At 34.5% G+C, this 27,202-nt stretch overlaps 1 protein-coding gene across 1 annotated transcript; it reads right to left on the reverse strand.

Annotated features, from left to right (window-relative positions):
• Positions 1 to 26,732, reverse strand: LOC124639564 (vacuole membrane protein 1). The gene is made up of 10 exons (XM_047176994.1): positions 26,585 to 26,732; positions 25,543 to 25,808; positions 11,660 to 11,760; positions 7,176 to 7,292; positions 6,511 to 6,610; positions 5,678 to 5,859; positions 4,937 to 5,137; positions 4,209 to 4,433; positions 3,540 to 3,841; positions 1 to 3,161 (listed from the first exon to the last, which is right to left on the reverse strand). The coding sequence occupies exons 2-9, from the start codon at positions 25,729 to 25,731 to the stop codon at positions 3,577 to 3,579; spliced, it is 1,380 nt and encodes a 459-aa protein (XP_047032950.1). The 5' UTR covers positions 25,732 to 25,808; positions 26,585 to 26,732; the 3' UTR covers positions 1 to 3,161; positions 3,540 to 3,576.
• Positions 26,733 to 27,202: the final 470 nt, after the last annotated feature.

Genomic DNA, 27,202 nt, shown 5'->3' on the forward strand with positions numbered 1-27,202 from the left:
TCGTGAACATTCATTTATTGCTTTGTGAGTATGAAACCTCAAACTTACAAAAAAAGCAATATTTTGTACTAATGTACCACTCCACATGACTGTACAAACTACGATATATACGAATACATTCTCTTTATATACAACTTTAGGACAAAAAAACATTTATTTATTAATAAACTAACAAAAATTTTCTGTAATCACTGTTGTAAATTAAATATTTTTTGCAATAATGTTATTACATTTTTGTGTTATCTATGGCAGTGATAATCACTAAGGAGATTTCATATTGAATTATTTTTAACTTTTCAAGGCTTGTTTGAACAAATATAATTAACTTTACTATCCGGCTCAGTAAAGCCTACCCTGTTTACAGCCAATTACTTGAAAGAAGACAGGAAGTTCACAAAATTAAATTTTGTTTCACAGCAAAGTTAGAAAACTAGAATAATGTGGAATGTAGCAAAAGCATACTTAAACAGAATGTAGATTTTAAAATAAACTATAAAAAAATCAAGAACAATTTTAAATGAATGTCACTAGAGTTTAATTTTAGGTTCAAATTCTGCTAAAACCTAGTGGTATCAGTATCACTAAAGTGAAAAACATGGTTTACTATAGTTATCAATGTTGTTGTTAACATTAACTACATAATTACTCTGTATTTGGCACCATGGTTATATTTTAGTTAATGTTAAAATTACGAAGCACATTTAGAATTGTATTTTTAATCATTTCTATTTATTTTTTATTGTGCGCAATGGTTATGGGCCTGAAGATGAATCACTTGGTCTTGGGCCATAAATGCCAATTTTTAGAGGAAATTTCGAAATTTAAAACACAAAAAAACCCTTTCTACATGTGACAGAAGTATTGTAAAAGCTACCACAGCGTGTAATAATAAATTAATTTAAAATCTAAGAACAAATATTAGCAGAATCTGACACCTACACAATATATCTAATTCACAAAACTACAGTTATAGAATAGACAATAGATAAGATTTGCACACTGCTATTTTTAATTCATAAAACTTTTACTCACATTTTTATTTAGAGGTTTGTGTGAAATGCAAATTATTTGAAATTAAATAGATGTCTTTAAAATTATTTATAGAATTATTGAAATGAACTTTGATAAAAAAGTTTACAAGAGTATTATTAATAGAAAAAAATCAAACGTACACATATTTAGGTACTGTGAAAAATGAGAATATGGAATAGGTAAAATAATAATTTGCAATCCACAAACCCAATATTAACTATAATCATTTAAAATTGAAAACATTTATATCAAACGGTAATTTAAGTGTCTACATAGAAGGAATGCGACCACAGAAACCTTACACGATGAATTCATTCCTATTATAATTAATTAAAAAATCCTTAATTTTAATACTGGACATAATTCACCTACTTAACATTAATCATCTTTTTTTATACACGAGATACAAAAATGTCTTTCATACGTTAAATTCTTATATTAATAGAGGCTCAATTTACTAGACATTGTGACAGAATTAAATACATTTTGATATAAAATTATTTCCCAAAAAAATATTTGTTGAAAATAAAATATACTAAAATGTTTTTTAATTTTCTGTCGAATAAAATGTCTAGTCGACATTGAGTCTGCGTAAATACAAAGCAAACGATAGGTAATAATAATTATGTGGAAAACGAATAAATAAAAACATAGTAATATAATATATCCTATATAATAGGTAAAAAACCTAAATCAAAATAACGGAGACATTCAATTAAATTAGGAACAGCACCAAAAGATATTTTTTTGGAATCAATAACATCACATAAAATGGTAATTTTGAACTATTAAAAAAAAGATTACTCGAATTTCTTGGTAAAATGCTTGACTTTCAATTTTTAAAAAGAACTATAAAAGGCATGCCTCACTTTTTAAAACTACGATACTTTTACAACTGTCCAGAAAAAAAAACTAAGCAAGAACAATTACCTTTTATTCTATCGATAAAAAAAAAACATTTCGAGAAAAGATGGCGTCATTTCCCGCCATTATTTGACAGCCCGGTATTATTGGTTAAATTGAGCACCTAAACTATAATCTAGTCACTCGTTACCTACCTCAGTAAAATGGTCTTATTTTAGCTATTTTTATATTTTATATTTATGATATATTACCTATATATGTACATTATTGTTGTTAAGGCAAGAGCTATAAGGTCGGGCGATAGCTGTTTGTATACTTATGCTTGTAAAAGAGTTTTTATTGTGGAATATTTAGCTTTTTGGGAACTATAACTTCTCCTTTTTGTAGTGAAAAATTATTGACATGACGTAAACAATGCGGTTGTCATTTTATCCTTATTTAAGTTCTTAATCAAATTTCAAAATTATTTTCTCGTTAATTATGTTTTTATTTGAGGTTCCCAAAAAATATCCATAAGTTAATTATTATAAGCCTGACCATAAAATTACTGATAACACTAAAAACTGCCCAAATTAGTGACATTATGGTTTAACGACTGTAACACTGCAAAATATCCATTTTATTTAGAATTTCGGTTCAATCTGGTGTTTTTTATGCACCTTACTTCAATAGTATATTTATGTACATAATATATTGGTGTATCTACCGTCCTTTTAAATGGCGTCTCTTTGGTAATATTAATAGCTCTTTTTGTTATCTTATTTGCAAATTTTATTCCACAAAATGCCCAGCCATTTTATGTTATAGACAAGCTTTTATTTATTTATGTATGCACAATACAATATTTAAGTTAAGGTGAACGCCAGAGAACGGTAGACAGATGTTACGGCGCGTAACGTGTTACATGCAACATTTACGCATCACACGTTAAGCCCCGTATTCACAGTAAACTTCTATTTATTGCGTATTACAGAGTTACAAAGTACTTCTGTATCCAGCTTCATGTTGTTCAAGAACAATATTAATCAACTGTAGCTAAAAGTTTACCATGAATAAGGAGCTCAACGTAACATGTAGCATGCATCAAGTGACGCAGCAAGTAACACGTATCACGTAACGTTTGCTGCAGCATGTAACACGTATCTCGCAGCATGTACCGCGTATCTCGTAACGTGTAGTGTGTCATGTAAGGTGTAACGCGTAGTGCCGCGTGTAGTGTCGCTACTACCGACGCCGGCGCAGGCGGTCTGATGCCCGCCGCCGCGCTGAAAAGTAATGGAAATTAGGTAATTTGCATTACAAAGATTCTACTACATTGTTAAGGTAGAAAAATATGATTTTTTTTTAAAATAATTTGCAATTGTGCATAAAATGTAGTAAGTAATTGTGAATATGTATTTTTTTACGAATTATTACTATAAATTATGTTTGTCATGATAACTTATTAGACAAATAAATGAAAATTAATGGCCAGCATAATTTCGTTTTGTTTGAGTAACCAATTTTGACAGGAATAAGTAGAAATTTTGTCACATTCATTCAGATAATTTAGTACGAAACTTTCGTTCTAAAATTACTCCACTCTATACCATCATACAAATAGACCCCAATTTAACCAATAAATATTTAAACAATAAACTTACCGATAGCACATTGAGCGTCGGCCGTCCCCCGCAGTCCCTATTCCCTTTTCTTCCCCTTCTTCTTCCCCACACGCTTACTATAATTCTGTGCGAGCGCATTCACTATCGACACTACGAAGTAAACCACCATGGCTAGTACAAATTTCTCTAAAAGACTCGATAAGACCGAGCCCTGGTTCTCCAAAGGCGTTGAGGCGTCGTTTTTGTGTAAACGGGCCTTTTGATTTCGGAGGAATTCTAGTAAAGGCGCTTCTAGTTTTGGCCCGATGTAGGGTATCCTTTCTACCCAGGAAAGGACTTGGCTGAAAAAGAAATGTATAAATTAATATCTGGTTTCTAGGGAGTTTTTAATTTCAGAATGAGTTTTTTTTATAAGTGTAATTACGCCAAGCATGTTGAATTATTTAATAGAATCAGCTGACTAAATACCGTATTGTAACAGTTTTATTGAATTGAATGTGGAATACATTTCCAAGCTACAACCTATTAATGAGTCGAAGCCGGGACACTCTTATAACTAAAGTCAAATAATATATTGGCTCTACAGTTTCATTATTTTTCATATTCTCGGGCAACAAAATGCATCTGGACAAAACTCTTTGGGACTCTTTCTACATTCTTTTTCACATAATATATGTCATGAAATTTAATATAGAAGAATGTACTTACCCAACCAAAGTCTCATTGAACGCAATAATAACGAACATCTTCTGTATATGCATCTTTATAACCGCTTTGCCCAGGACTGTGGCTCCGAAGAAAGTCCAGAAAGGCACGAGGAAGTGCCCACAAGTCAGTCCCGCGAGGTCAAACAGTGGGTTGGGCACTGAGGCACAGGCCAATATGCCTGCGAAGCCTACTTTCTGGACTAGCTTTTGGACCATTATTTTTGCTCTGAAAAGAAAAATAGGTAAATAAGTTTTTTTGAATGAAAATCTAGTATGTAGTTTTGATTAAAATCTTATGGGATATAGAAAAAAATGAACATAACATAAGAGTAACGGTTTTTGACAACTAGTTACAACTGTGTAAAACATTTGAAGATGTATAAGCAAAAAGTAAGTATCTACAAAAAACGTTTTAAAACATGTTCTTACGCACATAGTTTTTATAAGTTCAATGACCACAAGCTAAGATCATTGTCTTTAAAAACTTTCAAGAAGTACATTCCTACCTACTCTATACGTAGACTATCGTGTAACATCATTGAATGGTAAGCGAAGACCTACAAAAAGTTTATGAAAAGTCAGAATATGTGTTATTTTGACTTTTAATTTCGCCAACTGGGGAATTCGTTGTGTCACGAATCGTTGAAGAGTTGGCGTTTTGGGATCTGTCTTGTTATTTTTTACCTTCGAAAATGTTTTTGAATTAGATTTTTTTTTGTCAGAACTAACCTGCCAGTCCTAGAGTCATCATTAGCAGCTAACTCGGCAACTCCGCCTCCGGACAGGCGGGCGGCCCTGGCCATGAAGTACGGCGGCAGCTCCCCTAGAGCCGTGCCTATGCCCCACATCATGGACTCGATGCGGACTTTGGACATTATGTTCCATATCGTCACTGGGTTGTTTGGGTCGATGTTTGTGGGACATATTATGCTGGAATGTGGAAAAAAAAAGGGTCTTAAATAACGGAGACATCAACAGATAAAATTGAAGATAAGTTACGAGTCTTTCAGTGGACAACTCGATAGCTGTCGGGTTTGCCCGCGTAACTGGCTTGAGAAGATTCGACATTCGCTCTATGTGAAAAGCTGCATCTTTTTATACTGGAAGCCGACCTCAAACCAGACTATTACAGCCCGAGTGTTCTTTTGAATGTAGTGTGACTTCCTTAGTGCATGACTGCCTCTTCGCACGCAGATGTGACTGACTCCTTGCATGCCTCTTTACCTGTTTGTATGACTGCCTATTTGCATGTCAATTTGACTGTTCCTTTGCATGTTTGCGTGACTGCTACTTTGCACGCAGATGTGACTGACTCCTTGTATGTTTGCATGACTGACTCTTTGCCTGTTTGTATGACTGCCTCTTCGCATGTTTGCGTGTCTGTGTGCTTTGTGAATGTGTTGTGTGAATGTCTTTGCTTATATGTGTGTGTGTGACTGTTTCATGTATCTCTGTTGGTGTTTAACTCACTCGTTAGGATACGGCGGCTCGGGGAAGTTGAGCCCGCCGCACTCGTATGCGGCGAGCGTGACGCGCGCGATGTGCGGGCCGAGGTACAGCAGGAACGTGTGCAGCCCCGTGCCCAGCCCCACCGAGCTGCACACCCCCAGCACCACCCACCAGCCCCACCATGCTAGGCTTGCTACTACCACCTACACACAGGGAAATAGTGGCTTAAGTCCTAAGTCAAAAGCAAAATCGTCTTTTGAAACATCAATTCCATTACTGAAAACTGTAATGTTATAAACGCGAAAGTTTGTTTACTGTATGAATGGATGTGTGTTTTCTCTTTCACACAAAAACTATACGGAATGGATTTTGATGAAACTTGGCAATAATATACTATGTATCCCTATGCTGGATAGAAACTGCTGGCTAGTGATATAATAAAGATATGTACAACTAAATTTTATTTGGACAAAATTTTACTATTTACTGACTCAATCTTTAGCCCTAATGTTTTACTGATTAAGCTTATTTTGTAGACAAAACAATGCCTAAAGGACAACATTCATTTCGTACCCAAAACTGAAAGTGCCGGCCAGGAGAAAAAAATAGAGTGTGATGTGGGATTTTTTGGTATTTTCAAAGTCAAATAGCAGCCTGGGGGTTAATTGTAAATAATTCTTGTAATCGTTAAAAATCTTCAGGACCTTATTCTCTACAAGAATCTGCATTTTTTTTCTTCTGGCACTTTCATTTTTGGGTACAAAATGTTCGAAACTTGAATGATCTCCTTTAGTATTGAGATATCATATCTTCATGGCAGTAGAGCTGTACAATTAAAATTAATCTTTATTTACCTGTACATAAGGCTGATGTGGCCCGCTTACGTAGTAAGATACAACTGTGCTTAATATTGCTACAAATATACTTAGCGCCAACAGTCTGTACGCTAATAACCTGGAACAAACATTTTAGATATTAAAATCACAAAAATAGACACAAACTTAGAAATAAATAACTGAGAAGGCATTATTTTTGGTGCCTATATTTTTTTGCAACAGCCTGTGTGTGTCAATAGACAAAAAGTAGCTGGCTAGTTTTGCCAGACAGTTTTAATCTCCTTTAAATCCGTTTCATTAATAAGAAAAAAATAAAAAGTAGCAATATTTTTGTGTTTATTTATGTTTGACGACTTTGCCTTCCCAAGTGTTACCTGGGAAACTGGATTCAGGAGGTGAGATAGGCAATCGCTCCATGAAAAAGACTGGTACTGAGCGCTACATATGGTAATTAGTCTGACCTATCAGTCTGAAAGTAGTTGGGAAAAAGCTAGGCAGATGATGATTTTGTTAGTCGCTAAGGAGCAGTCAGACACAAGATAGAAAACCCGACTGTCTTTAGATCATTTTAGGTCAGATACTTGGATACTCAACTGCAGCCTATTAGACTGGTCATAAAATATGTAGATAGTACAAGACTAGACAGATGACAATATTTCAAAGAAATAATCAAGTTTATTTACCTCTGTAATCCTGTGGAGATCAATATGATCAGTTCCTTGAAGAAGTACTCTAGTGTGGTGAGGGGCCGCCTCCATAGCACCAGGCTCTCACTGTCCATTGTTGTGTTTTTGTTTCTGCTGCGAAAGAGAAAAAAAAACAATTTTAGAACAAAAGTTTACATATCTTCTTCTTGGTGGCAAAGTACACCAAAGTCATGAAATCAGGGTGTTGTAGTTTCATCAAAAATTCTTACAAAATACGCAATCTTACAATATTTTTAGCCCGAAGCAAAAAGAGTTTTATAAGTTGTATAGTTATCGGCACGGATATTGAGCCCTGACCTTCACCTGCGCAGAAGCGATTTATTGGTTTATTGCCTTATGTGTACAGTGCGCAAAGCGATCCCCACTCTTCCGCCGAGAGCTCAATATCCGTGCCGATAACTATACGTATGAACCGATTATTGTTGATTATTTTTTGCTTGCAAGTTTAAATGCTGTCTATGAGGGCTTTAGAGGTAGAATCTAACCTAACCTGGTTATCCTAGTTTCGCAATAGTTTATTTATTAGACACTCAAGAACTACCCAGCTTGCTTATTATTAAATGGGTCTCAAGACTTCATGGAATAAAGGCTGAACTTAACAACATTACATAATGCCAAAGCCTGCTTCACCTCTAGAGTTCAAGGTATAAACCCAGTTCCATAAATGCCAAATCAATGAAGAACAGGCGACCTTTCGAGGAGTGGTTATCGCAATTTTTCATATAAGTGTCTGGCTGGTTTGGAGTACGACCTTATTCTTATTAATGCCAGAGACAAGTATTGGCGCCAGAGGAAAAAAAAGTAAAAGATAAGTAAGAAGAAGTAGGTGGACAAAAAAGGAAGCGTTTTGTTTTGGTTTTAAACTGATTTATGAGTTGTCTCGTCTCTTGAAGAAAAATGTTTTTTGGTAGGTATGCATTTTTAACTACCAATCTTAATCTACATAAGTATCCATATTAATATTATAAAGCTAAAGAGTTTGTCTGTTTGGAAATAAGTAACAGATTGATTTGAAAAATACTGTAGTTTGTAACCCAAGTTAATATAATATTTGTGCCCACAAAAATGTTGAAACAAGGTTATTATTTGTTTCCGTTACTTGAAGCTATCCTATCATAAATCATCTATCACATACGGTTGTCTGAGCTCATAGTTAAAGAAACTTATTTGTTCCTTGTCTTTTAAATATCTGTCATCAAAGTGGCCATCCTCGAATAGGTTTCAATAAATAGGCCACTGAAAGACTTTTTTCAATTCGGACCAGAGTGGATCCTGATTAACGCGTTTACACAAACAAAGTCTTCAGCTTTATTATTGTTATAGATATTTAGCATACTTTGTATACGAAAGTAATTAGTATATTTTATGTAGCCCACTTTGTATACCTATCAATCACCTTTCAGTCATGCGCTGCTGTCCACGCTAATTCTTAGAGAAAGCATGAAGAAGACCCCAGACGGACAACCACTGGTAATCTTAAAAAGTATCAAAACTTTCTCCTATTATAATCAGGCGTAATTGGTTACTAGGTTAGTAACTACTGCGCGTTAGGAATTAGAAATCTGAATTAATCGAAGGCTGGATTTTGAAATTTGTGTGTTAATATTCAAGAGGTTTATTTTATCACTGGACTATAAACCATAGATTAGCAGCGTCCAAAGGAAAATTATTACCAACCAGCTTCCGCCCGCGGTTTCGCCCGCGCATAGTTCGGTTATATCGCGTTTCCAAGAAAATTCTTCAAAAGTCCGTCATAAAAATATCCTATGTTCTTTCTCAAGGTCTACTCTATCTCTGTACCAAATTTTATTGAAATCAGTTCAGTGGTTTAGACGTGAAAGTGTAACAGACAGGACAGAGTTACTTTCGTATTTATAATATTAGTAGGGATTAATTATAGTAGCCAGTCATTCTGAGTCTGCTGTATGACTGTGAAGTGTAATCAAAACCCCTTCAGTTTTTGCGTGAAAGAATAACGAATATTGGCAAATCCAAACTTTAACTTAGATATTCCGGCTTTCGCCGATATTAAGCAAAGGTTTACATATAACAACAAAAATTGCTTAAACCTTTTAGGTAAAATTCAGTCAAAAGGCAATTACTACGACTGAAACTGCACCAATTAACTTTCAACCTTTACAATACTACGAATATCTCAAGGGAATGTTCAGAAATCAATAGAAAAACACTAACAAATGATAGAAAATTAAATATTCATTACAACTAGAAAGTCATTAGGAGTACTATTAATATTATAATAGTGACAATATGACATCATGACTATTTATTCTCCTTTAGTGTCAAGGCAAAAGCTACTAACTCGATTTGTAGGCATTTAACTAAAAAAGTCTTGATAGGACTTTTTCATAAATTCGAATGAATAAAACAAATAAAGTACTGTTAGAATAAGTAATGGTTCAATCAATTAATTGTTTTTATTATATTTACATTGATTTTTACAAAAGATTGATTGATTGAAACAAAAGATTGAGGAATGAATGAACCGTTCTTTCACTGTTGGAGAGCTACACTCTTCACAAGTAACAAGGGCTATACTTTATCCCGGTTCGGGCAGAGTCCCCACGGGGCGCGAGTGAAACCGCGCAAAAAAGACTAATAGAAAATATGGCACCAGTCAGGACTCGGGGCTATATTTAGAAACTAATACATTAAAAACCTAACACCATATTTTATTGTCCACTACATTACCAAGAGTCTTGAACTAGAAATATCGTGTTTACAAGGGCGGTGTGACGGACGATAGACAAAGACTGTCCATTGCCAAGAACAGTGTTTATTTGGTCCAGCTCAACTAGCTCGTGCGGAATAACAATGTAAGAATTACTACATCGCTTTGTCTTTCAATGTAATCTAGGTGGATTCTGACCTGCAGAATAACAAGTCCTTGATAACCGATCAAGGTATACAGGAATGAATTTTATTAAGTGCGCAAACTTTGTCAACTTATAGTTAAATAAGTTTTATAGATACGATTTTTTTGTGCACTGCTTAAAATAAAAATGCCTGTATCTAATCAGTCATACAGTCGTGATCTGGAGTATATTATATAGAGAACTATACATATAACTTAATTCTGAGTTAAATTTCAGAGTCCTCAAACCAACAACTACAGTGTCCGCGAGTGACATGGGCTATATCAGGGGAAGGGAAGTTGTTTCGATGGGACGCGGTTGAAATTGGGAAAAAGGAACCTGGTAGAACATATGAGAAGTTTAAGAGAACAGTTTATTGCATAAAACATATACACGAGAAATTCTCTTGATGCCTTTACAAAGGTCCTGCCAGGGCTGCGGGATTGTTCGAAAGAGTTACCGCGGCCCTGGTACATAAAAGGCCTACGACGGAACAGGACGGTTTTTAGTCAGTAAGAGTCTGACACTCCCTCACCGCTGCTGACCCACAGCGGGAGGGGTAATTTGATGATTTTTAACGTCGTTAAAAAAAATGCCTTTACAAAGGTCAATGACCCATCGAATAATTTATGTTCTGTATCGATCGTCGAAAAGACCAAAATAGATTAATCTACACTAATGCATCTTTTAATACAATTTTTATTATCCTACGAAGAACTAATTTACTTAAGTAGATGAACTACAATGTACTATTTATCGATGCATCTAATTTCGAGTAGTGGTGATGTAATTAGATAGGTTCACACCCTACTTAGTTTAATGACGTCATAGGATAAAAAATGGTGACTACTTCATGACATAATAATGTACTCTATGCTGAATATATTGAAAGACCTAATGCTATGAATGGCTTAATGTATCTATAGCAACGGTCAAGTTGGTCTTTTTATCATGTTTTTAGGACTAAACAACGTATTCTAGTCAGAGGATGTTTACGTATGGTAGGAGGAGACTTCAAAAACACGGGATCCCTGAAAGGGCGAAGTTCCATCGATATGGAACCATAAGTTCTATTGCAAAAATCTGCATTTTTTCTCTTCTGAAGCAGGCACGACAGGAACTAGGATTGACTGTACGCTAAAGGCAGAGACTACTTGTCGCAACGTGACTTGAGGAACGTTTAGGGGCCCGATTCTCCTGAGTTAATAATGTCAAAAATGAATAGAAATTGAATCGCAATAGCAGTTTTAACCTTAGCGGGCATTCTGCTACTATTATAAGACCAATCGTTTTCCAACGACATTCGATTGGTTTGCGATTAGTCTCCCATTTGGACCATAGGGTAGTTTGTCTACAACCATATTGCAATCGTAAATCATTTGCAGACAATATGATTAATTACTGAATAACAGAAAGGATAAAAACGTTTATTTAAAAGAAAAAATAGCGGAATGCCACATGCGCTTCAATTATAATTGAGTCGTAATTGGATCTCAGTCGGATGTAAATCGTATGTCGATTAAGTAAAATAGCAGAATCGTGCCCCAGGTCTAAGGGAGTATATCGAGCAGTAGGTCAGTGCCTTACCTGATCTCCTTAGGATGCGGATGATGGAGTCCGTTGCGCGGGCGCTGGTCGGTGTCAGTCTGCACCGCCGCCGCCAGTTTGTAGTACCCGAGACGGGCGAGCTGTTAAACAATACATATAAATTAATTTATATTATATGGTACTTACAATATTGGAGGATAACTAAAGCCTAGTCAGCTTGTTAGTTACACTCCTATGGTCGTGGGGGATAGTCTTGTCAGCTGTACTAGCTGAGTGTAATCACTCCCGCTGCCTACATCCCGCTTCTCTCGTGGACCATGGGAGTGTCACTAACGAGCTGCTCAGGCTGTAGCTTTCCCTATATGATTATGGAAATATTCGAGAGTTAACTGCAAAGGGTATTAGAACAAACACGGGCGTTCTTGACTCTGATGCTTTGCCCAGAAAAGAGCATTGTAATTCATATGATTACCTATCAATAAATAGGGATGGGGAAGAAAAATGAAAACAATTGGGTCACAATTTCCCCAGCTACATCGAAATTCCGAAAAAAACTAAAGGTTTTTGGATTTCATATATTATTATCAAAGCTGATTTCGTTTAAGTAAATCTGCAAGAGACACTCTTAAAATCTAGGTGAGAACAATTTTATAAGTGATAAAACAAAAACGGGTTTGAGCGTGAGGATTTGAAAAATTGCTAAAACAAAGCCGTGATTGTAGTGCTAATGACTTCCGTGGAGTCAGAGTTCATGCGCTATGACATTTTGCTGCGATAAAAACGCACGTAGGAAAGCTACGCGACTGTATCTTGATACCGGGCTCTTCATTTTAATGGAAAGAGGAGCATCAAGAATTTGTTCTGAAGGTAAAAACGTCATATAGTTAACCTAGAACCTCTTTGATGTGGTCAGCAACATCCAAATAATCAAGAAGTTAGAGATAGTAGTAGACAGTTGCTTATATAACTTAGGGTTTTTCCAAATTTCGTGTTGGTGAGGTAACGGTGCGTTTGTCGTCCGGAGCACGGACGTCGATATCGCAATTGCTCGAGTCTTCAGGGTTGCCGTAAAGACACGAGACGTCCAATAAAAAAATAGGATCTTATGTTTTCAGGATTTTTGTGGACTTCTTAGCGGATTGTCCTTCAACTGGAACCCAGATAACTCACACATCATGAAAACCAGATAAAAAGCAACATTACAAGCTAGATTGAGTTATTCGCATTAAACGTTATCATGGTCATGCCACATAATGAACACATTATTCAACGGAAATGGTTGCATGGTAGCAGTTACTATGCACGAGAATACTCTCTGATGATATTAATAACTTTAGTTACTGTTAGAAACTGTGTTTCGGATGGCACGTTAAACTGTAGGTCCCGGCTGTCATTGAACATCCTTGGCAGTCGTTACGGGTAGTCAGAAGCCAGTAAGTCTGACACCAGTCTAACCAAGGGGTATTGGGTTGCCCGGTTAACTGGGTTGAGTGGGTCAGATAGGCAGTCGCCCCATGTAAGGCGCTGGTACTCAGCTGAATCCAGTTAGAGTGGAAGCCGAACCCAACATAGTTGGGAAAAGGCTCGGGAGATGATGAGTTAGTGTTAGAAACTGCCAAAGTCAAAAAGCGGATTTCTGTAATCTATTCATCCATCGTTTCGCGATTAGAGACAAAAGTGATGTGTGCGGTCAGAGATTTAATTTAGATATGGATGGAGCTAAAGTCAAACAATCCCTAATTCTAAATCAACGGATAAATAAATGTGATTCATAAGAGTATGAGAAATCCTATTGGGCTAAGCTGATGATTTGATTGGCTACCTGATAACATATACACAATTCCGTCAAATCATAATGACTTAAATGACTTTACTTCTCAAAGGAGTAAGTTCAAGTTATAATTAGTCATCTTTTCAAGGTCAAGATTATTAATAATATTACGTACCTATTAAGAATGCATATCAAAGAAGTTATTCTAGTACCGAATCAATTTACAAAATTTTAAATATTTTATGGACGGCCATTGAAATAACAGCTGTCAGTCTACTAAATTGACATTAGAAATGAAATGTCACAAGTATTATTTCTATCATAAAAACGATTATTATTACTGGTGACTTTTCCAGTATATTTATTACCAATATCCATTAGGAATACTATCATATACCATGCCAGACCAACGAAAAAATAAAAATATGTACCCATATAGTAAATACACGCAAAAACTAAAGGACAATGGGCGATTCCGGTCCAAATGTCCACCACGAACGAGACCTATATGGCTAGATAGCCCGTTAAATATAGAAAATTTTTTGTTATGAAAGTAAAAAAAAAAATAATGCCAGAACAAAGTTATAGCAAAATCAAAAAACTCATTGCATAGATTTTATCAATTTCACTTTTTCAATTACTTTTCGTGATATTCGATTTTCGTACTTTCTGTCAAAATAGAATTGTTCATTATTACAGAGAAGACACCGCCAGTTACATCGAACTTTCTTAGATCCAGGCACCGCTGAGTATATTCAAGCACTTCTGGTGCAATTGGTTAGTGATTCGTCATCCATCGGGCAAAAAAATATGGGCTGTTTATATGCAAATGTGTCTTACTCATCTTAGTTTTAGATAAAGTGCGGAAATAGAAGTGGAATAAAATAAAAAAATAATAATGAAAACATACAAAAACTACCGAAAATTAAGAATACATTTTTGGCTATAACTTTTTTTTGGCATTGTTTTTTTTTTACTTTCTTAGTAAAAGTTACTCTAAATTAAGTGGACTATTTAATTATATAGGTCTCGTTCGTGGTGGACATTTGGACCAAACTTCATACATTCTTGCCCAATCTCCTTTAGGACACTTAATTGCTGTCGTTTTATCGTAATTAAGTGTACCGTAAAAAGTTATCCTAATTAGATGGAATAGTAAACTAATTTCCAAGTCATACTTTTATCAAATAAACCTAATTAAGAAAAAACATTTTCCAAACCAATTACTGACCATACCTCTCCAAGAAAAGTCATTTCATCATCATGACATCAGCCTATTCATACTAAAACAACAAGATTTTTTGTTGCTCTACTAATTATAATACTAACATTAGCATAAAAACCTCCTGGGACATATGAATTCAGTGCTAGACTCGATACCTTTGTTTCTAGGTCACCGGTCACAAGCTGAAGGTCGTATTGGGCCTTCGTGTGTTCTATTTGTGTTCCCGACTGTCCCCTTGTTGGGAAGTCGTGTGTGAAATTCTCAAGTATATTGTATTGTGTATATGTAGTAATAATGTTTGAAGCTGTCTAATTCGGTGGAGTAGAACGACAGAATGTTATTTTGGATGCAAACTAATCCTTGCTTATATTATAAATGCCAAAGTAACTATGTCTGTCTGTCAGTCCGTTTACGCTGAACTACTAATTAAATTTTTTGGTACAGCGTGATAGTCTAGACCCTACACTCTTAGAGCTGAGAAATTCTATTGGTTGTTTATAAACGTCCCAACTTCGCTCCGTTTTCGTGGTTGGTCTGATTTCAGCTCAATTAACAACAACCTCTCATTTTTATAAAATAAAAATAAAGGCTTTAATTACGAGAAAAATTACAATAATTCGTCTCAGTGATCTATACTAATATTATAAAGCTGAAGAGTTTGTTTGTTTGAACGCGCTAATCTCAGGAACTACTGGTCCGATTTGAAAATTTCTTTCAGTGTTAGATAGCCCATTTATCGAGGAAGGCTATAGGCTACTTTTTATCCCGGTACGGGAAGTAGTTCCCACGGGATGCGGGTGAAACCGCTGGCAGAAGCTAGTGTCAAATAAAAAGCAGAGTTTCAATTGAAACTCCAGTTTTCCAGAAATCAGACTGATTCCAACGAAACGTTCAAACGTCAATGTCACCATTGAAATCCGATCGAACTGATTGGAATTTGTAAACAATGCCTTTGCTAACGTAATAGGTTTTTCGAGTTAAACGAATCCAGACTCTAAGGATGAAGTATTTAAAACTAGTTTTCTACTTACTACTTACACAAATAATATCTAAGGGATTTTGGACATATTACGGTGTAAAGATAGTAGCAATGACTAATTAGTGCAGAGAGCATGCAACTCAAATCTAACAACCACACGATAAGATGAAATGACAAAATAAAAATAAAATAAATAAAGATTAAACATATTTGTAGCTTCATTCGCTCCATAAAAACAGTTTTCATTGCAATAAGCGGTCTCGATTCGAGCGCGGAAGAAATATTGCATAGCTTCCAAGTGATTTAGGTGTAAATGCAGTTAATCAGCGTAATACAGGAGAAAGTACTGATAAGTTTCAGTTTGATGTATTAATGTGTTCTGTTTTTCTATCAGCTCAGGCAATAGAACATGTTTAGTGGCATTGCAAAGATGAAAAGACGAGAAACAAGGAGCATCATAAAATTTTGTTACTTGTCTTAAAAATTACTTATGATTGTTCGACAGAGTTAACGCAGCCCCAGAAGGAACAAAAATTGTTTTAGTCAATAGGGGCCGTGTCACTAAGCGTGTCAGGCTTTCTAATGATTAAAAATCTTCAAGAGATTCCTCCCGAGTTTTTGCAATGTATGCAGCTATCGAAATATGGAGTTCCAATTTCTCGCTTTCACTACTCCTACAGGCGAAACTTTTTTGATTTACACGGGATACAGATTACAACGTGTGATCGTGACGTCACAGGTAGACAGTATCGTCATTTTTCAGTCCTCTCTGTTTCGTGATGAACGGTATAGACGAGGTTGATTGATTCGCTCTATCATTTCGTTTGTTTACAATTCACAATGCAGCTAGCACGGTATGTTCGTTCGATGCCAAAATAGTAGAAAGCGTAGTTCTAATTTGTGGTAACTTTGTTGTAAAATTAACAATAGTTATTGCGATCTGTTTATTGGGTGTGATCTTTGTTTTTAGATAAAAATAAAGTTTCTAATGGTGGAACAAATTGTTGTACTTAAGAAAACCAAAGTGAACTAGGTAGTTGTTGTGTTCCTAATGTAGTGATAATTTATCGCTTTCACTTTACATATTTTTCACTACCGTAGAAAACTCAAATACAGTTATTTGAACCACTTTAGTACGATTTCGAACAAACATAAAAAATGACGGATAAGATACACCCAAACTTTAGAAGATAGATGAAAGCAAAAAGTATGTAGGTATAGATACGAAAATGTATATTATTTTCTTTCAGGTAAACCAAAACGATAATAAGTTCAATATACGTGGAATGACAGTTGTGTGACGTATGCTACGGGGAATTTTATTATTTTCACGCCTTTCCTCAACCGACTAACGTACCTACACAAAGAGATTCGTGAATTCCCTTTTTAGCTCTTAACGTGTAATAATACAGGAAAACGGGATCCTCCTCTCTTTGTCTGTATTTTCAGGGGAATCCGACGGCTGACTAAAATATTTTTTCTACACACTACAATGATTATTATTATTTTTATTTATATTTTATAATTATAGATTTTGCACGAAGTCAAGAAAGCCTGACAACTAGTAGAAAGTAAGGGAATTGCTATGTAAAACCTGGTACTTTTTTTTTTTTAACGACGTCAAAAATCATCAAATGACCCCTCCCGCTGTGGGTTAGCAGCGGTGAGGGAGTGTCAGACTCTTACTGACTAAAAACCGTCGTGTTCCGTCATAGGCCTTTTATGTACCAGGGCCGCGGTATCTCTTTCGAACAACCCGCAGCCCCATGTAAAACCTGGTAATCAGCTGCACCTGGTTAGACTGGTAGCTACCGTAACATGGTTGAAAAAAGGCTAGGTACTCCCAAAGTTTTTGTAACTAGAACTTTTGTTGACAAACTACACCGATGGCCAAACTATTATTTCTTACGTCTTTACGAAGAACCCAACTCATTTCCGTACTACTTGGGAACAAAGTCTAAACCAATCGCTATCAGTAGGTAGGTCAGCGAGCAAGTTGTAGATGACTGTACCTCACGGATACGCGATAAGCTAATACGATTACTTTCGAGTGTATATTATCGAAATCAGTATGACCCACTAAAGTTATTTATACGCAAATACTCAAAGACATTTAAGGACTCATAAGGATTGCTTGAAGTACGGAAAAAAATCTTGTTAAAAGTAAAGAATTTAACTGTAGTTTTATGTCGAAAAGGAGTGTAGATGTGTGAAAAAGCTTGGAAAACTTATGTAAAAGAGTTTAGGTAAGATGTATCAAATGAAATCGATTTGTAAAGGCCAGCAACAAGTGTCCTTGACATTAGTCTTAAAAGTCTAGACGTGTTCTTCCTAACAAATGTCAAATCTCAAAGTATCCATCTGTCACGCTTTCACGGAAAAAAGATTGAAACAGAAAAGACGTAGGTCACTGCCGGGTACTGGAACAGCCAGTTAAAAACCGACAGTTCAAATTCTAGACAAATAATCAATTATGATTCACAGTATTCAATTTTAGATAGTCAAAAATCATGATTGGAACTTAGAATTATCAATAAACAAATAAGCAGTTGATTATAACACTTTTAGTTTGCGCAATCAGTAAACAGATACGCAAGGTATCAAATAAAATCGTCTAGGTAAACGAATTTGACGCATGCAGTGACGTATGTAAACACGTTCGTAGAATGCGCGTACGCATACTGAAACACTGATATATCGCGATTTGATTGTTGATAGGTTAATACACTTGGAGTATGTGATGTGATGAAATATTACTTGATACATTTTGAGAATTTTTAAGAGGTCATTGGTATTTGTCAGAAAGCCTAAGACGTGTCGAAATAGTAAAAAAAGCAAAATGGGATACTGGTTATTTTCGTAAAATTCAATGCAAAAACATTGATCGAAATACTATTTTTATGTAAATAATAAGGAGTTGTTTAAAACTAAAATCTTTGATATTTTGGACCTCAGCCAGGTTATCTAACCCCATCTATTTTTCAGGTTTTAGAGAATAAAATTCGAAATCCGTTCTGCAATTTGATCACGAACACGGAATGACAGAAAGTCGTATTGTTTTAAATAAATAATAGTTTTAGTCTCGGATGTTGGAAAACGATCGTAAAATATAATAACAAACGCGAATGTTTATTAGATTATAATAATTTATGTCAGAAGTTATATAGTACTATAGTCGGAACAACGATGTGTCTGGGAATATTCGTCGTATTTTCTACTTTTTTAAAGAAAGTCGCATATTATTTTTTGATTTTACTTGGTTCCCAGAAATTAAATAATTTTATAAGATTTACTATATTTATTTTATTTAAGACGTAGTTTTATTTTTTCTTCGGAAATAAATAAATAATTATTTGGGATTAGGACTGAGTTTTTAATATCGATAGCAACTTTATACTCAGAAAGCCGTTTTTCCAGCGATGTTGTATAGTTACATTTTTTTCCGAATACCATAGAGCTGTTAAAATATGTAAGACCTTAGTAACGACCTGAATCTTATTGTGGCACTATTTTCCCTATCTCGTACAAAGACACTGTTTGATAATGTTTATCATATGCTGAAACAACGAAGATAATTTGTTTTATACTCGTAACTACTGCGGTTTCGTCGAGGTTAGATTGGCAGTCGTTCCTCGCTGTAAAACGGCTGCATCGGGTGAGACTGGAAGCCGATCCCAACATAGTTGGGGAAAGGCTAGCAGATGATACCCAAAATGCTTGCATTATTGATACAATTACAAGTTGTAGTAAGTATAGAGACAACTAGTACAAACCAACAAACACATTATTTGAATATCTTGTTTTGCAAACAAAACCGGGACGAGACAATCCCACGTGAATGTGTGATAATGCGTACATATCTACGTAAAAAATGCGTAGTATCTTTTAATAAATTCCTCACGTGGTTCGTGTGACAGGAAAAAGCCTTGTGAGCCTTTAAAAGGAAATCCCCCAAGCCTTAACTATGTACAATGGATTGGGAGTGTACAAAAACAGTAATTGTTTTCTTTTATACAGAATTATAAAAAAAAGTAGTTACAGTTAGTAAATGGTCAACGTTGAGGATTAAAGATTTGACTTTTCTGTAATTAATGAATGAACTGGGTTGAGGAGGTCAGAAAGGCAGTCGCTCCTTGTAAAGCACTGACTGGTACTCAGCTGCATCTGGTTAAACTGGAAGCCGACCCCAACATAGTTGGAAAAAAGACTAGGCAGATTGTCTGACAGATGAATTAAAAAAAGGGGCTATTCTCTAAAAAAACCATCACTAAGCTAAACAATGGCAGTACGAAATTTAAATATAGAACGACAACAACGTATACCGTGATTACTACTTTCATCGAGTTACTGAATTTACGATCACTTTATTGGCGTGAACACACGGAAATAGAGCGCCCTTCCAGTCAATCAAAATGATAAAGTATTTCTCATCTAGGTCTAATCTAAGAGATAAAAGATGAAACATGTTTAAACAACAAATCTTGGCTTAAATACTCACATGATTGATCTCCTTTGTATTTCAAACTACGAACAACTAACACCCGTTTACCATAAATGCAGGCTTTATCACAGACACGAGATTTTTTAGATAAAAACTGTATAGTAAAAACTGTTATTTAAATGTTTATTGTATAACTGTGTAGATAACTGGTTTATTACGACGCCGTGAGTGAAATGTCTGACATCACGCCACAGCAAACGAATTTCACTTTCAACGAACACTCTCTCTCATTTCACTATCGTTTGAGTTGGTGCCATTAAATCACTGACGAAAAAAAAATTGAATTTAAATTTCGAACGAGTATAAAATTGTATAACAAACTTTTCTTTAAAAAAAAAAAACAAGATTTTGCCCGCTAAGAAATAATTTGAATAAGGAACACTATTTGTTAGATGTGCGCATAGATATAATATTACTAAACAAGATTGCGCACGCTCAAAATATATATTTACGAAAATGAACTCTATTTTAACGCAATAAGGTACTAAATTGGTTGCATAATACACAGAGGCAAATCCGAGCCGAGAGGGATAGTTCGAACGGAGGCTGTTTGTCTCTTTCTAACACCTTGCCAGCATAAAAAAATGTTGTGATCAAAAGTTTTGTCTTCCCAAAAACAATTGAATCACTTATATTTTTATCTTATTTTAACAATTGTAAGTCAACAAATTAATAACAATCGCATTAATTTATTCGTATTTATTATTAAAACATAAACAACATAAATTTTTATTTTGCTTTTTTTTATTTTCTAGCGGTAACCCTGAACATTCTTGGCGCGTAATCAGCATTTAAAATTTTGTTTATATTTTTTTGTATTAAATCAATTTAAACTATTAAAATGGTGAAAAAGTGTTGCGTTTCTACTTGCAAAAGTGAATCCTATGGTGGTTGCAATATATCGTTCCACAGGTTAGCTAATAATAACATTTTCGTAAACCAAACAACTAGGGTGCCCATGAATTCTTGTAACGAGTCAAAATATGGGTGATGGATTTTAAAACTGTTGTACTATTGTTATAGCTTCCCAAAAAATGAAGAAAGGCGACATAAATGGCTCAGCAGTCTATATATGAAGTAGAAATACAAAAAAAACAGTCTTCACTTCGAATCTTCCTGCTTTTATACTGCTAATTTCCGCTAATTATTAAAAGCCTTTATTAGTATTTTAAGGTCACAAACTGCGTAAGTTAAAACTTCAATACTAATCTGTGTTTAATAATCTTAGCAAATTCGGATTTGTCTCACATAGCTTAATCTCATAGTCACCCTATTAGAAAGGGACAGACAGCCTCCGTACTAACTGTTTCACTCGGCTCGTTTTTTGGGTTTATATGCGCAGTCCTGTTTACTAATATTATGTCTATGGATGTGCGATCGTTGTGCCAGCACCAAAGAGACTGATTGAAACGAAGTTTTTAATCTCCGTTGTAAATAATGCAAACGTTTATTTTCATACACAACAGTAAACAATCATTTAAAAGAATAATTAAAAACATAATGAATGATTATTTCCATTACTCTTGTGTGAAAATTAATCGCATTTTTCAGTAATTTTAGATGAAAATTCAATTTAAAAAGTAATTATTGAGCGTCTAGACGTCGTCATTTCTATCTGTCTGACTTGATACTCCGATGGCTGTCTCCCAAAAACCGTAGTCAAAGCATAATCAGCTTTAATTCCACGCCATAAATCTTATAATAAAATTCCCGAAAATACGTACATACCTACTTTAATACTGTCTTCAAATTCAAACAAAGAGTGAAGAGTTAACACTAAAATATAGTACACGATGTGTAACATTGATAATGGACTCTGTAGCCTTGAAATTAGAGGTTAAAATCGAGTGAGTTTCGTTTACGGAAATACACGAGCGGTGGCGTGATGATCGCGTGCGCCCGCGCAGGTCCACTGACCCGTATTCGTTGTATCGTTGGATTGTTATTGATTTATACATTGGACAATGATCGAGCAAGTTTTTTTGTTGTATATCTGTTACCAATTGTTCGAGCGCAAGTAAAGAGATCAAAATTAGATTAGCAAGCTTTTCTGATAGTTTCGGGAACGGCTAATTCGATTCTGTAAAGTCATTATGTTAAACTATGGCCTATGTGCATGTGCAATGCGAGTGAAGCAGTGGGTAGAAGTAAGTGTAGATAAAATTATAAAATGCTGATTAAATGATTTTGATTCGCTGTAATAATCAATTCCATTGTTTAGGTTTAATTAAGTGCATGTTAGGAAATAATTGCACTTAAACATACGTTGCAACTGTGATATTCGGTAACTAATGCTTACAACGTATAACAAGTAGGTACCTAGTAGCAGTAGCATATGAGCGTGTAGATAATACAAATGAACATTGCAAAAAAACAGTCTACAGACTAAAGCGAATTACCTAGTTGTGATTTTGCCGCCGGTGGTCTATTTATCCGGATGTACAAAAAGATTCTCAGGACGAAATAGCGGAAAACTGCTTTGTTACGTCGAAAAATTATGTCCCAACTTAATGTAAACGTCACATTTACTTACTAACATAAAAACGAAATAAATAAAATAGTTCTCGTAAGCATTTCATCATAGTGTACATGCAACAATTTGCTTCATACAATGTTTCCGTTGTAGTCAATTTAGCAGTCAATTGAATAACTGAAGCTTAGGGCTCGCTCAGACTGCTTGGTACGCAGTTAGTTTAATTTGTAAGCGACATACTAAACAGTTATTAAAAACACGTATAACATGTAGATAATTTATGAAAGGAACTCGACAACTGTTTGTGGGTTTGTGAAACATAATATTTCATAGTGAAGTTACATAAATAAAATTCTTCCCGAGTTTAGGAGAGCTAAACTCAATAATAATTTTCAATCGCAGTATAATCGCATCATCTCTTTGTTAAAAATACTGTTTACTAAAGAGTAGATCTGTTCTAATTATTTCGACATTCGACATTCTTATCCATTAGCTATTAGAACTTGTACAATATAATATTTATGATCAAGTTTAGTTTTAATATTCGTAACTAAATGAGAAGTTTACTTTACGCGCTGACTAGATCGAAAATGACCCAGCCCCCAAAAGTCATGGCCCACATTACTACTTAGTCAAAGTTGAAAAAGGCAGAAAAAAAACGCAGGTTGAGGAATATTCTATTATTAACTAACGCATTATTTTTGTAAAAAAAACTTTCTGCCAAGCCAAGAATTTTCACTTTAATTAAATTCTTTAACGTAATGAACGAACGATAGGTATAATAGATGTTCTAAGTTGATTAAAAATCTTGTTCCGCTAAAAATTAAAAGTTCGTATGTAGGATCTCTTATAAAAAAAATGTTTTCCACAGCATAAAATTACAAAGTTCATTTTACAATCAGAATATTTCTAAAATAATGATGACGCTTAATGCAATATTTAATCGATGGATAGTCTGAAAATCGATATGGATTTTCTTTTAAACTACTTGGGAGATGACGGCAGACGGAAGAGTATGGAAGAAGAAAAAATGCAGCGCTGACCCCAAATAAAATTGGATAAGGACATGAGGTGATAAGTATAACTATAGCCCGTATTACCCGTATAGCCGTGTCTGCAAATTCTTTAGAAATCAGCGGTGGTCGTCTGAACATTTGTTTCATTAGTTGTTTTTAAATAGTTCAAAGGTAATACAGACATCAATAACTTGGCAGAAGCGACGGAAGTCTGTTACCCATCTTTCTCGGTTTACGCGGAAAAATTAACGTACACAAACATCAAACGATTTATTTTGGTACAAGCAATCGATCGATATAAATCCTAAGTGGTGTTTGAATTGAGAATTACGATACTTATCGTGTATCGATAAACGACCCATCACTGTGAGTTGCTGTTTAGTTTCGTTTTTAAATAGCAGAGACAAGTGATAAAATTGTTTTTTTTTTATTAGCTCACACTTTTATTTTGTTTTTAAAGACATGAAAACAACATGAAAACAGACTAGGGAATTAATTTCAAATGAAGGTGTCGTTTGCGCAGGACCCCCGTTGTGGGTGTGAAAGACAAAGTCAATCAAGTCTTCTTGAGGTTGAGCCCTCTTTGTACCAGAGCCGCGGTAACTCTTTCGAACAATCCCGCAGCCCGGCAGGAAACTTGTAAGTTGTAACCTCATATATTGCATTGAAAACCGCGGGGAAAGGCTAGACTAATTAAACGCTGTGACCTATTGTTGTTAATAATAAGTTAAATAGAGACTACTGTCTATCTTCCGCACATCACAACTGCGTAGGAACGTTAAAGATATAAGATAAACGCGCAATTAATTTATTTCGAAAACGTCACATTAACAATATTGACGACTGCTGGGTCTGTTTGCCAGACTAACGTAGCCAAAGCAACAGCTGTTCCTGTCTAGCTGTTTAACAATAAATACTCTTTCTTTGAAATTAAATTATATTTAATTTATCATTGTTTGTTTAAAACCTTGCCTTTAGTCAAGAAGTTTTTTTTTTTAATTCAAGCGGTGCATTGAATGAGTTACCCATTGGATACCGAGATGGATCTGAAAACTCCCCAACTCAAAAAAAAAAAGAAATATTGGCTTATGTAAACTTATGTTAATAGGAGTTTACGGACTTCCCCGAGAGTTCATAGGTACTTGTGCGTTTTATTTCTTCTGTTTATTGATAAAACTGATAAATCGCAAATGCGACTTCTAATGAGGTCATGGCATTGACATTCTTTGAGCAATTTTATTTTTTTGAAGTAACATGCCTACCTATAATTGAGAATGTTTTACATTTTTTGAACACTAAACTACGTATATAAAAATGTATAGTTTACAGTAGATGCAAGTCTACCTTACCAAAATAATGGCTTAAATACGCGAGATAATATAACAAAGATTATAGTTGCAGTCTAAACCAGTTTGATTACATAATACAAATGATTCTATGCTGCCGGAACTACAGATTATTTGAAATGGCGCCCGCGCATACGGCTTGCGTAAACCATTATGTGTCATCGCCCTTAGCAACAATGATAAAATGCATTTAAATTATCTCCTTCCCATATTTAGAATTATATCACAGCTTAAAGTTTAAAAAAAATATTGTTATCATAAAACGTGAATTGAATGTGCTACCTAAATTCACACAATATCTAGAAATAATAAAAATCTAGCGATAACTTAAAAGTGCAACAAAATGATTAATACATCAACGCTAAATAAACGGCAAAGCAACATAAATGATGCAACAATATAAAACATTACTAATTTATTATATATATTTACAACTATCATAGATAAATTAGTGCAATAACATTGAGTTTAAAAAAACTGAATTTTCACAGCAAAACATTGATCACATCACTATTAATCTACTAAAATTAAAAGAAAAAATTAAGCATCACATTACGGCCGGCAAAAAAATATGGAAATTAAGCACAGACACAAACGCAAACTGCTTATACCAGCTCGTTTTTGTTGCCCGTAGCCCGCTGGCCCCTTTTCCTGCACTCGGCTCGAAGCTGTTCCTTATTCATAGCTGCTAATGCCTCAGGACTAAGGTTCTGACGGGTCCTTCCATTGTCAGACACCGAGTTCTGACGGGGTATGACCACTGAATTGGCATTATTACGAGCGCGTCTTGTACCCGCCATATTTGATATAATTTTATTATTGCGCTTTTTATATTTTTGTTGTTTCTTCTATTTTTATGTAATCCTTGTCTTCTTGCCTTGCAGGATTGTGGAGAAATTGTTGATGTAATAAATACATGTTGTATTGTAAATATATATAATAAATTCACTCATCATTAATATAACACTGTATCAATAAGGAAGTACATATAGAATTATAATACTGAACTACTGTCCGGTATGTAAAAAACATTAAACACAATAAATACTTAGAAGTTTCTCAAGAAATAATCACCTACAAAATAAACAAAAGAAATATATTTAAATAAAAAAATAAATACATAATGAGTTAATAATGCTGACTTTGGATTAAAATGCAATGGTCCCAGATAATGTTTTGTATGAATGTTATGAATAATGATATTTAATGATACATACGAATTCCTAATTACTACATAATATAAAAGTAATATTTTTAACTATACATTCATATGAAAATAAATATTTTTCGAACAGAATAAAGAATGTAATAATGGTTTAATGGTGAAAACGTAATGGTTTGTTGATTCAAAACAATTAATAATTGTAAGTTTGCACGTAAATATTTGCATGAAACGGCGAAAATTACCCTCGTCACAATCTTATTGATTATTTATGTTCAACCGAGCGTAACATAATCGTATGTTGAGAAACATTCATTTTACACATAGAGGGCATTTTCTAGCGTATCAAAAATAAAAAAGCCATTTTCAGCCCCTAGTAAATAAAGCGTAATTTTAAAAATATCGGAAAAATGTTTAGGGACAGTCAGCGGAAATTATAGGTAACATCTAACCTAACATAACATTTAAAAATGAATTCAAAATATACTCACATTAGCAGTAAATCAAGAACAGTTTTCGGTTAACGATTCTCAATGTGTATTTCATTCAATTTATATTTATTTTTCATGAAACAATATTTTTTTTCACACAATATCTCCCCGTGAATAGCAAAATGTTGAAGTATGGAAAATTGTTGCCATTAGTTGCCAACACTAAGGAAAATGTCCTGTAACAACGCTTTCCCGATTAAAAATTAATTCAGAGAAAAACTAACATAACATGAAATTAAACATGCAAAACGTAAACAAAATCTACAAAAACACACAGTAATATAGTAAGTTATACGTGAACATTTTCATTATTATTCAAAATGTATCTGAAAATTCTGGAAAAATAAACATATTACCCAACTTTGAAGTAATAATATCATTTATGGCAGTACTGATTTCAAGACTGACGTGTGTTTGTTTTCATAGACAATATTAGTGGTTTCCGTAGTTTCTCGGTTTTGTCTATTTTATAATCATTTTACAATATAGGCGATTTTTATTACTTACACTTAACGACTGCCATTACTGCTTCTAATCAAGCCTCTAGGCCACGAGGCCCATAGAATGATATTCTTATGCATTAGCAGTATACATCTCGCTCAAACTTGCATATTTTTG

Source organism: Helicoverpa zea, chromosome 19 (assembly GCF_022581195.2).
Source record: "Helicoverpa zea isolate HzStark_Cry1AcR chromosome 19, ilHelZeax1.1, whole genome shotgun sequence".
NCBI lineage: Eukaryota > Metazoa > Arthropoda > Insecta > Lepidoptera > Noctuidae > Helicoverpa > Helicoverpa zea.